Here is a 15830-nt window from a genome sequence, read left to right on the forward strand (position 1 = left end):
GCTAAACGCATCTGCAAACAGAGCAACTGCTGAGCAATGAAAAGTTATGAAAGAACAGCAAATGCGTTACGTCATGTCTATATATATGCTCTTTTAGGTTATCGTCCACCATTGTACAAATGCTTCTGGAAACTTTTAAAGCAGCTGGCTCTATATCAAATGGACAAATGTGGCAGGAAATGAAGGAATCAGATGAGAGAGAGACAAATGTCAGCTGCGCAGCAGGGCAAGTCCTTTTATGTTGGTTCCATTTGCAAAATGTGATTTTGAAAAGGGACTATGGTTTGGCTTCATGGAATCTCTGTTATATTTGACAAGGTCAAAGCTAACAGATAGCAATATCCATGAAACATCTCACTTGGTTCCTCCAGCGCTATACTCAAGTCCTTGACTGTGCCAGTGAGCTGTCATTCAGCAAACGGATGCCATCTAGAGGTTTACAACAATTCTCTCTATGTGACAAAAGACAAAACTTTCCTTGTCAAAAAGGCAATGGCATTCCAACCAACATGACCACAATACCGAAGAAAAACTTCCTGTTTCCTGTTAGATGACTGATCTATTGATCTTTATTTGCATTTTTACACAACAAAGTAATCTCAAATCTCAAGTTTTGGTATAGTTATCTGAATACTTTGTCCTAGTATTGAGCTGTCATTTTGCCATATTTATATCTCCTACACCCCGGAAAAAGTCATTTTTCATTTCCTATTATTATTATTATTACGGCACTCTGTTGAAATTGCACTGTAACTTTGTGCACAGGAAATACGTGGTGTTTTTTCTCCTTAATGATGTACTAAACAGTTGTTTTTGGATTGTCTAATGTTTTGACTGCGTCCATGATGGATTCATTCTGACTTTTAGGACAGTGAGTTTTACTTGCAACTCCAAAAAGCACAATAAATAAACACTAGAAACTGAGTTCCTCGGCATCAGCCAAACAAAAAAGAGCCATCAAAACAATTTACCACACATCTCTAGTGCCAGAAAATAATAATAATAAAAAAACATACCGTAGACCCTATTTCAGAGATCAATATCATACAAAGGTAACACTCTGTCCCTCCTAAATCCTTCTCTTTTCCATTGCAAATAAAAATGTGTTAAAGTGGACACAGTAAAAGTACAGAAAGTGAGTCGAGGTCTTGTCTGAACCCATTAGAAGTGTTGAACATGTAAAACCTTCCTCGTCCTGCTGTGCGAATATGTGTCAGCCAGGCTCAAGATGTTAACCTAATGGTAAAGTGTGGTGACACATTGTTGCCGAGAATCTGATTTTATGTGTACAAAATTGTGAGGCAAACAGCATGTAATAAAGTTGTTTATAGATGGCAAGACAAGAACATTCTGGCTTCCCAGCATTGGTCAGCACAAAGCTAAACATTTCATTTAGTTTAATTAGTAAATGTAAAACATATTTGTGGGCAGTGAGTCAACTGCCTAAGGTGAACACAATAGTTGGTTGTGATTTTTTTCTTTTTTTTTAAATCACAACATGAGTTCATCTAAGGGGCTAGAAAGAAAATAGGAATTTAGGATGTTTTTCAGGTGTATAGTTGTAAAATGTAAATATTAGTATTAGTTTTAGAAAGTATTCAGACATGTGCTGATTCACTTTAGATCAGGCCTAAGCAATGAAAATAAAAAGACAAAAAAAAAAAAAAAAATTAAATAGAAAAAATAAAACAGAAAAATAGAATAAAATAAAATGGAAAAAAGGAACAAAATAGAATATATATATATATATATATATATATATATATATATATATATATATATATATTTTTTTTTTTTTTTTTTAAAACTAGCAAAAAGAATAAAAAGTAATAATATAAATGTAATTAATAAAAATAAAAAAAGCAAAAAGCATTGTAGTTACAGTAAGGGAAATGCAAAGTAATGAGCATTCACAGCTGCCCATGTAATCAGTATAAAAAACTTGGCTTTATGAATTAAGCCAAGTATTGCATTACTGAATATTGCAAAGCTGGAAAATTTCTCATGAGCAAAATTACTAAGAATGGATTTGATGTAACTTTGCATGTAGCTAAGCAATTTGTTCACTTCATGCGCATTTGGATGTAGGAGGCTGAAAAATAGATTGAAATAATTTCTTTTTACATTATTGAAAAGGGCAAATCATTTCATTGGAAAAAAAAGATTTTATTTTATTAAGAAAGATAACTGGCTGCTTGTTTAGCTATTAAATTTTTTCTCCTTGTTGACACTGTGTTTCTTTTCCCAGGCGTTCTGTCTTAAACTGCAAAATTTCCTCCTTGAAAAAATTCCAAATGTCTCTCATTATTCTGCAAATCCTCTTATTCCATATCGTAACAGTTGATCCCTTTGTTATAAAACAAAGAGTGTATTTTTGTCTCGGATTTTACAGAATGTGATACATGATCCAAAAGATGTCTAAATCTCAGAGAAAAGAGCCCCTGTCAGCGTGTCTTTCACCTTCGATTACGGCCACCATCTGATAATCACAGGATAGAAAATAAGCACGTTGTCATCGCAGGGTTTTCTTAGTTATTAGAGCGGTGCTTTCATAGTTGAATTAATTTATTGTGAAAGTGGTTTAAGTCCGGTGGTCTGGACTGTGTAGAAATGAAACACTGCTGATGACATATCATTTGCATAATTGTTTGCTAACGGTTTACATTTCTCGTTCAATGCCTTCCTCGGTCTTATATCTTTTGAGAACAGTTTGCGTTGTTCTCGCCTCTTGCATCTGCTGCAGAAAACCCAAACGCAGCTGATCTCAGGTCAGCTTTTCAGATCTGTAACTGACGAAGGTCTGTCGATCGCAATCAAAGACGTCACACCATCTGTCCACCTGCCAAGAAGCGTCTTCATCTCCTGCTTTCACTCCTCCTTCCGCTGGATGGATTGGTTGCGTTGACTAACCCCACCTTTTCAACCTTAACATTTCGTCTCTCCTCTTTTATTAGATTGCTGTCTCCGCAAGCCGTGACTCGGACAGACGGGTGCGGGCTGTTAGTAACCTGTCTTTATCTCCCTCTCCTCCTGTAACCCTAAAGTCGTAGTGCCTCGGAAGCTTAACGAGATTTGACCAGATCAACCAGACAATCAGTTATGTATTCAGACTCCGACCGCAGGCTACGAGGATAACATCATCGTAGAGCCCTGACTGAACTGCAATTTCCCAGCATTAGGAAATTAGATTTATAGGTTGATCACAGACGTAAGAATGGTACATTCACATTTAAATTATTGTATATAAGATTGGACAAGGTCCATTAGGCTATAAGAAATAGGAAAAAAGAAGAAAAACAAATAAATCCTCTATCCTCTAGTAGAAAAACATGTAATGCCAGAAAATGAAATATATTATTAACATCAATGCAATGACATGCCCAATCAGTAAACATTTACAACTATAGATTTGCGTTTAATGATTTTTGAAAGAAATGGAGAAAAAATAATATTTTAAACTATTTTTACAATCAATTTTTTTTTTTTTTTTAATGCAAAGCTGTGATATATAAACTTTTGTTACGTTCTAAATATCCTTACTGTCACAACAGCATTTTTATTTTACTAACACAACAGAAATGCATCACGGTTTCAACAAATATTAAGCAGGGAAAACTGTTTTTAGTGTTGATAATAATCAGAAATGTTCTTTGAGGAGCAGAATTGATTTTTTTATTACAATTACAAAAAATAGTTTTAAATCAGGGGTGTCGAATCCAAACTAAAAGTAAATGGCATGCTCAGGGCTGTGAATAAAATCAGGGGCGGGATATATATATTTAAATTATTGGTGAAAAATAAGTGTATTAGCAAAAAACCTTGCAGTTTATTAAACTGCATTAATCAAAACAAAATTTTCAATTTTAATTTTGAGTTTTGACACATTTGGAACACACTTGTGTCACAGCAAACTTTTATCTTTATCATAACATAAGTCTCTGACCAGGATCACTGCATGGAACAGTACTTTATAAGAGCTGAATTATACTGTATAAAATTATACTGTACAAAGGAGCCAGTGCAAAACAGAGTTATAAGTAAATGTTTGATCGGTTTAGCCTTCTCAAATAAACTCAATTTGAGACATAAAAAGCGTCATGCATTTCACAATGTAATGGTAAAAAATGTACATAAATTGATGATCAATATCCGATGGTTTGTGCGAAAAGCTGAGCGAGCTTTGACACAGAGCTTTTGGGATGTACCACTCTATGATGTAATAGTGTGAATAATCACTGCCTCCGCAGAAGAAGATCCAGGTCTGCTTCTACAACGCTGCCAGTTTAGCCCCGCCCACTGTTTTGTGGATGTACAATAGTGTTCAAGAGAGTTAGTTCTTACCTGTGTAGATTTCTGCCTCTGATGGGTCCTCGACTCGTTTATGTTGAATGATGTAATCCGAAACCTTGTAGCCAATCAGAGGTTCAACATCAATCCATTCCAGCGCCACCATCGTACTGGAGGGTTCCAGGTGCGGAGACAGTCTCAATCTGAGAAATTGAAACATGAACAACATTATGTGCATGTTAGTACAATTTGACCCACTAGCTGCTTTCGAAGACCCACCGATTTGCCAAAGCAGGGGGCATTTTAAGGCATCATAGGCTTGACTGAAGCAAAGACAACTTAATACAGTATGCAGCATAGTTAAGACATCTTGGGGAATTACGTAAAAAAATTATTACAAAATTTTTTTGAATAACTTTTTTCCCTCATTTCAAACAATGACACGAATATGACTGCAAACCCTGTCCTTTTTTTAGATCCAGTTTGGATCTTGTGGGCTGGTTCCTTACTAAATAAAATTTTATATTCATTTAATTCACAAAATAATTGTATTTTTTTTATATACATTGTATATATATATATATATATATATAAACCTCTTCATGTTCTTTCTATTCATCTGTGAATCCTGAAAAATAACATTATCACAGTTTAGCTACTGATGCCGAAATGATTTCTAAAGGATCAGGTGACACTAAAAACTGGCTTAATTCTCTATTCAGTAAGCTCTTTTTGTATAGATTTTATGTCAATTTTTCATAATGTGACTCAGCATGCAATGTAATGGACATACTGAGTCACCGAACAATTGCCTTGATGAGACGCCGCCTCACAATTTGGCAGCAACATTTGTCTTACCGAAGTCTATGATGCCTTGACATTCTGCCAAAAAAGCGATGCCATGAATCAAGTCTTGCTTTCAGGACACCCGGTCAGTGTAACTTACACAGGCCGCCGCAGGGGGCTGCAGTTGGGAAGCCCGTCTTTGCCAAGCGCCGTCAGGTCGCAGCGGCACCAGTTCTCGATGACATCACCCTTCCCCGCACACCAGTATGAGCTCATCGTGGCACTTTTGAAGGCCTGCAAAATAAATGGCACAGGTGAGAGAAACGCAATTATCTCCGCGAGCAAACGTCCTCGATGAGTCACCAGGAGTCGCCAACAACGCGATCTGCCACCTCCGCTCAAAAAGCGGTGTAACTCTGTGAAGTTACGCAGGCTAAGGGGATCTCGGGGCGCTTTGTATAGACAAGAACCTGTCAAGATTTAATTGGAAGCTGTACCAAAAAAGGTCAGCCCACGTGTGAATGTCAAGAGACTGTCTCTGGGGCAATAATAAGACGAGTGCAGGGCAGGGAAGGAGGGGGCAACCGAGGCACAGCCGAGGGATGGCACACAAGAGGTTGTGACTCATTCTAAAGCCATCTTTCCAACTAGAGGTCGAATGGTTGAAGTGAATTTTTGCCTGTTTGGTGATTAGGTTAACTGTTTTGAACCACTGGTTGAATTAAACTCGACACATCCGATACCTGCAAGTTGCCTCAGCCACAATGCTTCTTGTCTGGTGTGGGGTGGTTATATTTAGTTATTTTGACGAAATAATCATCAACTGCTTCGGGGAAAGTCTCTTAAAAGTTACTTAAAAGTCTTTAACAGTATCGCGTTACTCTATAATTACTTTTTCATGGAAACTTTGATTTTCTCATCTGAGCTGAGGTAGCCGGTTTGTTTGTTTGTTTGTTTTTTACGTATGAAACGAGTTCTGTTTTTAGCAAACGCAAAAGCGCTTTCACAATTGCAAAATGAATAAGCCTCATGACGAAGGAAAAGCAAAGTCACGCCTGTACTGTAGAGGGCACGGTTTAAACAAACCTTTCAGCTTTTGCTGCCATTCTGGATTAAGAAAAGTATGCAGGGGAAGAAAGTGCCTGTCTTCGGTAATTAGAAGAAAAGAAAAGGAAAGAAAAGGAAAAAAGAAACATGTTTATCTAAAGTCATTTTTGCTTATCAGCACGACTGAACTAGATCGTCAAAGGTTAACCATATTAACACTGGACATTTTCTTTTTACATTTGAATAAAATGAAAACTAAAAGATTTTCAACTAAGAAATTGTACGTCTTTTTTTTAACAAAATGAGCTCACTTTGGAGGAAAACAATTTTCCACCATATTAAATTAATCCTGGCCCAGAGGACAAGAACAGCACTTCTGGACCATGTTCACATACCGTATGGCTTCCTTTTAGCATGATAGAGCTTTAATTGGCATCTTCAGATGGCACGGCATGTTGTGTTTACCGACAGTGGTTTCTGAAAGTATTCAGGGGCCCATTCAGTAATGTCAATGACAGAACCTGTCTGAGGGCCCGAATACCATAGGAATCCTTTACACATAGAGATTTTTTCTATTTCTCTGAATCTTTTTGAGATTGGAGAGCCTCTGCCCATCTTTACTTCTGAGGGCCTCTTTAAGACTAATCATATAACAAACCTGATGCTAATTGAATTAATTAGTTGCTAGATGTTCTCCCATCTAAACCTTTTCAAAATTATGTTTTCTCATCCCTTTGTTTCCCCTTTGCCAACTGTTTTAAGACCCGTAGCAGGCATCAAACTACAGACAATACATGACTTTTGCATGATTTTTGTGTTAATCTTAAGTATGAAGGAGTTGGCGCTAGTTGCTGAAACTCAGAGCCACACGGCAGATTAAAATTTATAGATTTAATAGAAAGGGTCACAGGCACTTATTTATTTATTTTTAAACATATTTAACAGGATATAGTGGAGCAGGCGAACAGCAGTCGGAAAGTTCAGGTCACAGGAGACAGTGATGAGGAAGCCGCCCATCTCTCTGATAGCATCAGTAAGTCTCTGGCTGCCAGACCTCACCCCTTATTTACGCACAGGCAACTTTCTTTAAACGGCCTTGATGAATGAGAAGTTATTACAGCGGCAGAGAGATGGAGGGGAAAGACTGCAATCCATTGCGGTATAATGACTTGCATGAGAGATGCCTGGCAGAGGCACATAGTCGTGGAAGTCAAAACAGAGAGTGAATGGAGAGGTGCGAGTGTGGGGTGGGCGGCATGACCCAAATCATGGAAACACTATATAAATTACCATAAAGTTGTTTTTACTGGAAACTCCACAAAAATAGTTTATATATTCAATAATCAGGAGATAAGCACTGTTTTGGGATAATCCACTGAACTTTATGAATGAAATGTAGTCTTTTTTTCTCCTATTTGGAACTAATGGACATGAACCAAAACATTAAAACCAGTTCAAATAATATAACTAGCAGATGCAGTAAAATAGCTGATACACAGCAAAAAAAATAAATAAATAAAATAAATAAATAATACTTCCTTAATATTTTTGTCCCGTTTTCCCATTACAAATACATAAAAAAACATACTGATAAATTCATTTTTTTTATTTTCACTGTATTATTTTCAGTATAAACATTCAACATACATTGCATTTACTTCAGATATTACGATTTTTTTTTGTGACGCTGCATCTAAAACTGACTCAATGCTTAAAGCTAAAAGGAGAATTTTTTTTTTTAGTTTTAAGCTTACAATCAAAATTAACCTTTGAATTAGGTTTATTTTTCTTACTCCAATGACAGCGCTTTTTTTTTTACGACTTTTAACTTTTTGAATATTCTAAGACATTTGCTTTTCAAGGATTTTAAAAAAACGTCTAAGTGTTTGTCCTGGAAAAACAAGACAAATGCGCTAAGTGAAGATATGCTATTTATTGTAATGCGCGAGACATTAAGATATACTGGTAGTAACCCTCAAGTAAGGCCCCTGGAGAGAAACCACTGATTAAATGAGAATGCTTTTCCACAGAAACACAAGGCATGGGCAGTAAAACAATGTCAAACAACATAAAACTAGTTAATGTATTTGGAGGTGAAGGAAAGGCACATTTCGGGGTGCGTGTTGGCTTTGAATCCAAGAGCCTACGTGAAGGAGCTGTTCTTCACGTCGAATCGGGCATTCTCAGCCAACGCTATGAAAGTGGCGCTTGAAAGAAAGAAAATCGAAGGTTTAACAAATATGCCCATTAGAGTGGCATTCGGCAATTGCGAAAAAGGGTTAAAAAAGTTTCTGCAAATGGGAAACAGATGATCAGAAAACATGAAATATCAATGCTGATGAGAGCAGACCCCGCTCACGGACAAACACAGAGCCGCAAACGTGCACACACATTTACCACCAGCGGTTTCCTAGAAAAAGCACGCTTGACTGCTCAACTGCACATGTGAAAAATAGACAAACCGATTATGGCTATGTTTATGTATGCAGAGTAACCTAAGCCAGTTTCGACTGAGTAAACAGGGAGGGTAATTAGGGACGTGTGTTTTTATGTCTCTGTCTGTGCATGTGTGTGTGTGTGTGTGTGCGTGTTGTGTGACGAAGGCAGATCTAACGGCGGTCGGACGGAAAGGGTGTACGACGGGGAACCCTAAAGAACCTGATGTATCGGCAAGAGAATTCTTTTTTTGTTATTCCATAAAAATAGGTTTTAAACACCTGGGCTGCGGTTTACTGTTAACAAACTTCCTGAAACTTCCCATGCTGCCGCAAATGAGGTTTACATGAATATGTCAAAATGTGCCGCACACTTTCCTCTCAAAAACCAAATAAAAACGAAACAAAAATGACAGGGGCGGTTAAGAAAGAATCTGATCATAGTGATAAGAATATATTTGTACGAGCTGTGCAGTTCAGAACTCCATTCACGTCAAGTTTGTTTACTGCGGATGCACCGATACTAAATTTCACAGACGATGCGATACCGATAGTGTTGTTTTCTTAAGGAGTGAAAAAAAAAAAAACTCTCCCAACCAATGCTGTAAACTGTGCGGGGGCCCTCACATTTGGTATAGCAGTTTTGTTCTTAATTTTAACCTGGATATTCTATGCTATTAATTTTCAGATATAATAATCTTGCAATATGCTAATTTTCAAAATAATTAAAAGTTCAGATACAGGTCAGATATGTATACTCAATTGAATTAAGTTGTCTTCTTGACAGGTTTATTCAAATATTCAAAATGAACAGTAATTAAGTGTTTAAGTAATTAAGTACACTGTTTCTATATACATAGTGTTTCAAATCATATTAACGTCGATGTTGAGACCATAAAGGAAGACATCGGAAGCGAGGAAGGCTAAAAGCTAAGCTAAAGCTAACACCACACTAAGTCTCTTTACTCAGCATTTTCCTCACCAATATATGGTCACTAAAATGGATGCATTTCGACTCTTTGTTAGAGTAAGAGTCCTCCAGAGGTGGAGAATTGTGCATTATGCATTTATGTTAACAAAGCTTGATACATAAACTCTATTATTGTTGGGAGACACTGCTCGGCTAACCTAGAGTTTCTCATGGTAGACCATTTTATCTGCCACAGGAGTTCACCTCCACTATTATAACCGCTGCTTACATTGCTGCCGACACCGATGCTAAGCCTACTATTAACATCACATGGCCATCAGTAAAACAACAGACTGCTCATCCAGAGGCTGCATTTATTGTTGCAGGGCATTTTAAGCAGTGCTCCCCAAACTGAAACAAAATTTTGGACCATGCATACACAAACATGGCTGAAGCCTACGCTGTGACACCCTCCCTCACCTGGGACAATCAAATCAGCTTTCTTTGCTCCAAGTACTCTTCACCCGCGACTGCAGGACTGTGTATGGATCTAACACCATCAGCGAGTTTGGAGACGGTGATCGGTCTCATCTGCAACAACGATGAGACTGTCTACAGGGAGGAGGTCCAGCATCTGGCCACTTGGTGCACAATCATCTGTTCCTTAACTCTTTCCCCACCAACGTTTTAAAAAAAAAAGTTGCCAGCCAATTTGTCGGCCTTCAGAATATTTTCTGGCATGCCTACATGAACATATTATATATCGAAATAAAGAACTAAGCCTCTGCTTTGAAACTGTAATTATATATAAAAAATATATTCATGTTTTATCAGCACTTGAATGCACACAGGATACAACATTTGGACAAAAAAAATAATAATACATTTTCAAGCAAAATACATTCTGATATCATATTCTTTCGCCTTTAAAAAATTATATGAACAATTGAAATTACATTCGGTAAACAGAACAGACACACACGTTTATGCACACCAACATACACACACACAGACACACACACACACATTTAGGCTACATACATACATCTTTACACTACACTGTACATACTCATCCATTTGTGAATACAGCGATGTTATGGTGTCAAATCGTGCCGCAATTTTTGTTTTCTTTCCATACAAAAAGTATACTCTTAGCTTCATAACATTGCAGGTGGACCACTGATGAAAGATGGAGCATTCAGGCGACATCCTTTATACCTTTCTGCACCTTGACAGTGGCAACTGTTTGGCAGTCAATGCGAAAATCACAAGCCTACCGATTTCCACCAAAAACATCTTACACTGTGTTCCGAAGATGAACAAGCTTTTACAGATTTGTAGTGACACGGGGGTAAGTGATTAATGACAAAATATTCATTTTGGGTTGGAGTAACTCTTTATTTTAGTTACTGTACTTAATTTACTAAAATAGCTCACTCAAATAATTTCTTTGATTTCATTACAATAAATACCACCTCCTTCAAATCTCAAGCTTTGTGAAGACTTGAAGTTGGTTGTGCACTATAAACATAAACAAAAACACTGTTTACGACAGATGTTTGCTTTCTTTTTTGAAACCGTTGATGACCCCCGAGTTCCACAAAACCTCTTAACTCTCTAGATCTCAGAGAAACCCATTCTCAATGACAAGACGCGGGGCAATCATGACGTCTAAATGCTATTATCTGTTGTAACTCATCTGAGCTCACCCTATTACTGTCCCCAATCAGCATCTGATATGTGCAAACATTAGCCAGCTGGCCCGAGGAATTGATTCATCCGATGACCCAAAACCTCAGCAAACAGGTCATTCCGATCATTCAGCCTAATGTAGTGAAGGAAATGTCCCTGTTTCTAGGAACACCTATAACCATCTTCCAGGAAGAGAGCTATGGCTTCGATTGAATCCAGGGTTCATAAGGGGACACGAAGAATGCAAATAAAAGTGCACATCGTTGAAAAGCAGCAAACTGGCTAAAGGGTGTCTATAAGCTGATTCGATTTGCTTTCTCTATCCACTTAAATGGGTAGCGAAATCCATGGCTATAGCATTCCCCGGAAAAAAAAAGATTTCTGTCAGCATCTTTCCTTGGGTTAAATACAAACTGTAAGTGCAGTATCTGTCATTTTCTTCTTTGGAAAGCGGAGATTGTACCATGATCGGATTGGTGGCATACCACTGACGATTTCCTAGCTGAGCAGTTTTATTTCAATAATAAGCTATATACTCAATTACAGCGAAGGCTATCTTCAACACACACAAAATATAACACTCCACCTGTTGAGCTGATTTTAGGGGAACTGCTTTCAGGAAGTTTTGCAGCGCGACTGAAAAAGGCTAAACTTTAAGCAAAACTGTCAGCACAACTTGGAGGGCAAATAAAAGACGCTTGGCAGTGCAAGTTAGTTTGATGCCAGACAGTTTGTGAGGAAGAAGAACTTTTGCTGTTTCGCTGTAGTGACTGAATACTTTGTTTTACAAGCCTACATTGATTCAGATTGATGGTTAATCTTGACTTCATTTATATCTATCGGTGCTGTAACATCTCATTATTTAAACCAGAGTAAAATTTAATGATGAAAACGTATCATCTAAAAAGTCTTCATCTACATTTTTGTACATTGAAGAATGAAGCTTGTTTCTGCCACAGGATAAAAAAACGTAACTGGTTTTTTTTTTTATCTTGACATTTCTTGCAGTTGTCAAATACATCAGAAAATATAAACTTTAAATTCTGAGAAATTTTTGCAGACCACAACATTTTTGTAGTTTTATCTATTAATTCTAAAAACTCAGAACTCTGAATTTTTTTTTATAGTTTTATATCAAAGTTTTTCTGCAGTTGGAAGTAGTGACCGATCTTTTCTTCTGCATTGCAATGTACATCCAAGTGGCGCTGATTATTCATAAATAAATGAAATTCCTTTAAAAATACATCGAATTCGAGTTCCTGCCAACTTTAGCATATTTGTCAACAAAATGCTGACCTTGAAAATTAAGTATACCAGAAAAATGAAGTACTTTACAACAGTACGCGGAGGTGAATGTTTGAGCTTTCACTTTTCAGCGCCCCTTGTGGCAATGCTGAGAATGCAACATATGCTTGTGTCAGAAATTACTTGAGGATGCAGTGCATTCCAAACTGCAAAAAAATCCATGTCTGCATAGAGGTTACCGCATAACGTATGGTTCAGAATATTCTATATTATTACATGCATCTGAGTGTGGCAGTTCTGTATTCAGTTCTGTGCATCGGCTGTTAATTGTTTTTTTTTTTTTTTTTTTGCGGAGTGAACTCTGAAATATTGCAAATTGCTATTGTGGACCGATAGGTTGAAGCAGACTAAATTATTGGAGGCATTCTGATTAAAAAATACGCGAATTTCCATTTCACGTCAACTTTAAAGCTATGTTTGACTGCAGATTAGAAATGCATTAGAAACACATTGCCAGATGTATGAGAAAATGGCTGGAACGACGTTTCTTCTCTTCCCTGCGCCCAAAGAGATCCTCCTTAATCTTAAAATGACTGATGAGTTTCCTACTTGCACAAATATATAAAGAACCACGTATGAGTGCGTATGTGTAAGTGTGTGTAGCTGCATTGAGAAGGGGGGAACCACGATGAAAACGGGATCAAAACTGTCACATGAGAAGCTCTGTGAATTTCACTTTTCATCCGGTGCAGACTTGTTTTCCGGCACAGCGTTTTTAAGGAAACGGACAGATAATTTCATATCATAACCGCATTTCCATTAGAAAGAGACTAACAAAGAAGCTCAATCAGGCAAGAGGGACACAACATAAAGCATACATTGTATTGTTCTTTTTTTATACAATATGCTATGAAACAATTGAGACTAGTAAAAAAAAAAAAACGGATTACTTAGGAACGTCCAAGGCTCGGACCAAGGCTAGTCCTGCTCATCGACTTCTTCTTCAATGCTCTCATCTCCGTCGGAAGAGGCATCGTTTTGGGTTCAGGTGAAGATGACAGCATTGTCTCTGTAGGTCTTTGTGTCTGTTGCACTAATTGACAGGAGGCTAAGACCGCAAGGAGTCTTGGCTCATCCCCAGAGTCGATGACATCAATATCATCCTCATAATCTCGCAGTATCTTCTGAGCATGCTATACGCTCTAGTCTGAGCCCTTCCCAGTCGACTCGGCTGCGTTTTTCTCTCCTGTTTGTTTACCAATCGACAGATCCCCGCTAGGGACCGTCTGCTATCGATTGAGAGCCTTTCGTCATTGTTGACGCTCCTGTTATGAGCAAGATCTACACACACACACACACACACACACAGGTACTGAGTTCAGCATGACAAGCAATTAGCTGAGGGAATCGGTGTTATGGAGCGGGTCCGATCCCCAGAGCGTTCGTCCGTCAGGTACGCACCAGGCCAAAGCAGGCCATTTGGTAAGTGAGTCACTCTCGAGTCTCTTGATGCTGCTGAACAACAGACACTGGTTAATGGCATCTTGCCTTTCAAGACGTCAACAGTACGAGGGATGATGCGGAAAAAGAAAGCTCTCGCGAATCTGCTCCAAAACTAAATTTAATATCCTCATTACGCCGGTGACTCAGAAGGTGCAGCGGCTACTAATGCAATCTCCTCGGAGATTTCATGATCACGCAGATCAGCCAAGAAACGGTGGTTTAAGGAGTGTTAACATCGGTATTATTCTTCTATTATGATATCAGTACAGTATATAATTGTTCACGTTGAATTTTCAGTCATGCCGGTTCGTAACATCCTTTAAGAAAAGACAAAACCCGCTTCATTATAATGGAAATCACTCCTGCCATCTACTGGCGCATCTGGCACATCTATACGTCACTTATTTACCCGAAAGAAGACTGACCCACTGCCAACCTCCAACAAGAAACAGTATCTGTGGAATTCGTGCTTTATACCTTCCACATGTGAGCTAAACAAACCTTTTTATACATAATTCAGCTCTACTTCAAATGAATTTAAGGATCAAATGTCATACTGATTCAGGATCATATACATAAGTTGAAATATAGCTTTTTTTGATTGCCCGATTATGGCAACATTGTTCATTGAGCGTAAGTAATGTAACTTTTTTCAAGCACATGAAACTTCACGCACCTTATCCGTAGAATTTAAAGTTTAGTGAAGTAATATTTAGTTTAGGGTCCTCAATATTAACTATTTGTTATTTACAAGCATATTAGTAGTCACACAGCCTTATTCTGCATTGCCTTTTCGATCTCTTAAACATTAAACTCCATATCTAAACTTAACAACTACATTACTAGCTAATAATAAGCAGAAAATTTAGTTTATTGAGACAAAATGCATAATTAATAGCTAGTTTATAGTGAAATCATCTACACATTTTCACTAATATATTTCATATTTTATAATGTTTACATATAACCTTCAGGTCAGTGCATTGTTTTTCGGCTTTATAGTGCATACGCTACAAATCAGTACTTTTAGTTAGCTAGGACTTGATCAATAGTGATAGTGAAGATATTTATAAGGTTACAAACTAATTCTAGTTGTTTCTTTGACAGCAAATAAGCATATTAGAATGATTTCTGAAGGATCGTGTGACACTGAAGCAATGGTGCTGAAAATTCAGCCTTGATCCCAGGAATAAATTGTATTTTACCATATAAACACATGGCGATATATTATAATAAAATACAACGCTGTCCTTTTAAATTGTAAAAACATTTTTTCATAAGAGACTGCAATTCAAAACAGACCCTTTTGGATTCTTGTGAGAAACTTCCTTTAAAAGAGTCAAAGACAAGAAACGCATCCCCCATTTACCTCTTTAGTAACGTTATCCTGCACCAGGCTGTACAGGGGCACGATGCGGCTGACTTCCAAGAGGACTGGCGTCGGACTGAGCGTCTCACGGCCTGCTTGTCTGCACAGGTGACAGGCAGCTGGGCAGCTGCCCTTCTCCTGGCACCGGATCTCCACACCGGCCACCAGGTCATCAGACAGCAGCTGCGTCTTCAGCAGGCCCGACAGGTAGCTGATGAATGGCACCGCTTTCAAGTCCCGCCGGCCGCCCTGGTCTGTGACTTCTGTGAAGGTGAGAGACAGAATGACATCACTGGAACACAGAGTCTTATAACAGAGATCTGTGACTCACGTCGTGCCCGGTTCTGGATCAGAACTAAGCAAAGTTATTAATAGGAACGAGCCCATCAACACAGGAACTGAAGCAGGAGGGTTACCTTTATACGTTTATGAAAAGGGTGCGAAAATTGTGATTAAGAGAGATGTAATGCAGTTCTGGGAAATGCTATTTTCTATTCATGTCGTTTTCAAAGAGTTTGGAAAGACTTTTATAACAATTTCAACGGAAGTTGCGCTT

General features: G+C 37.9%; 1 protein-coding gene across 1 annotated transcript in view; it reads right to left on the reverse strand.

Annotated features, from left to right (window-relative positions):
- The window catches only part of LOC122346138 (astrotactin-2-like), a 345769-nt gene that overhangs the window by 26459 nt on the left and 303480 nt on the right, over positions 1-15830 (reverse strand). Inside the window, 3 exon segments of the mRNA XM_043240825.1 lie at positions 4342-4490; positions 5234-5367; positions 15275-15537. Of these exon segments, the coding sequence (XP_043096760.1) occupies positions 4342-4490; positions 5234-5367; positions 15275-15537 (546 nt within the window).

This window comes from Puntigrus tetrazona, chromosome 5, assembly GCF_018831695.1.
Source record: "Puntigrus tetrazona isolate hp1 chromosome 5, ASM1883169v1, whole genome shotgun sequence".
Lineage (NCBI taxonomy): Eukaryota > Metazoa > Chordata > Actinopteri > Cypriniformes > Cyprinidae > Puntigrus > Puntigrus tetrazona.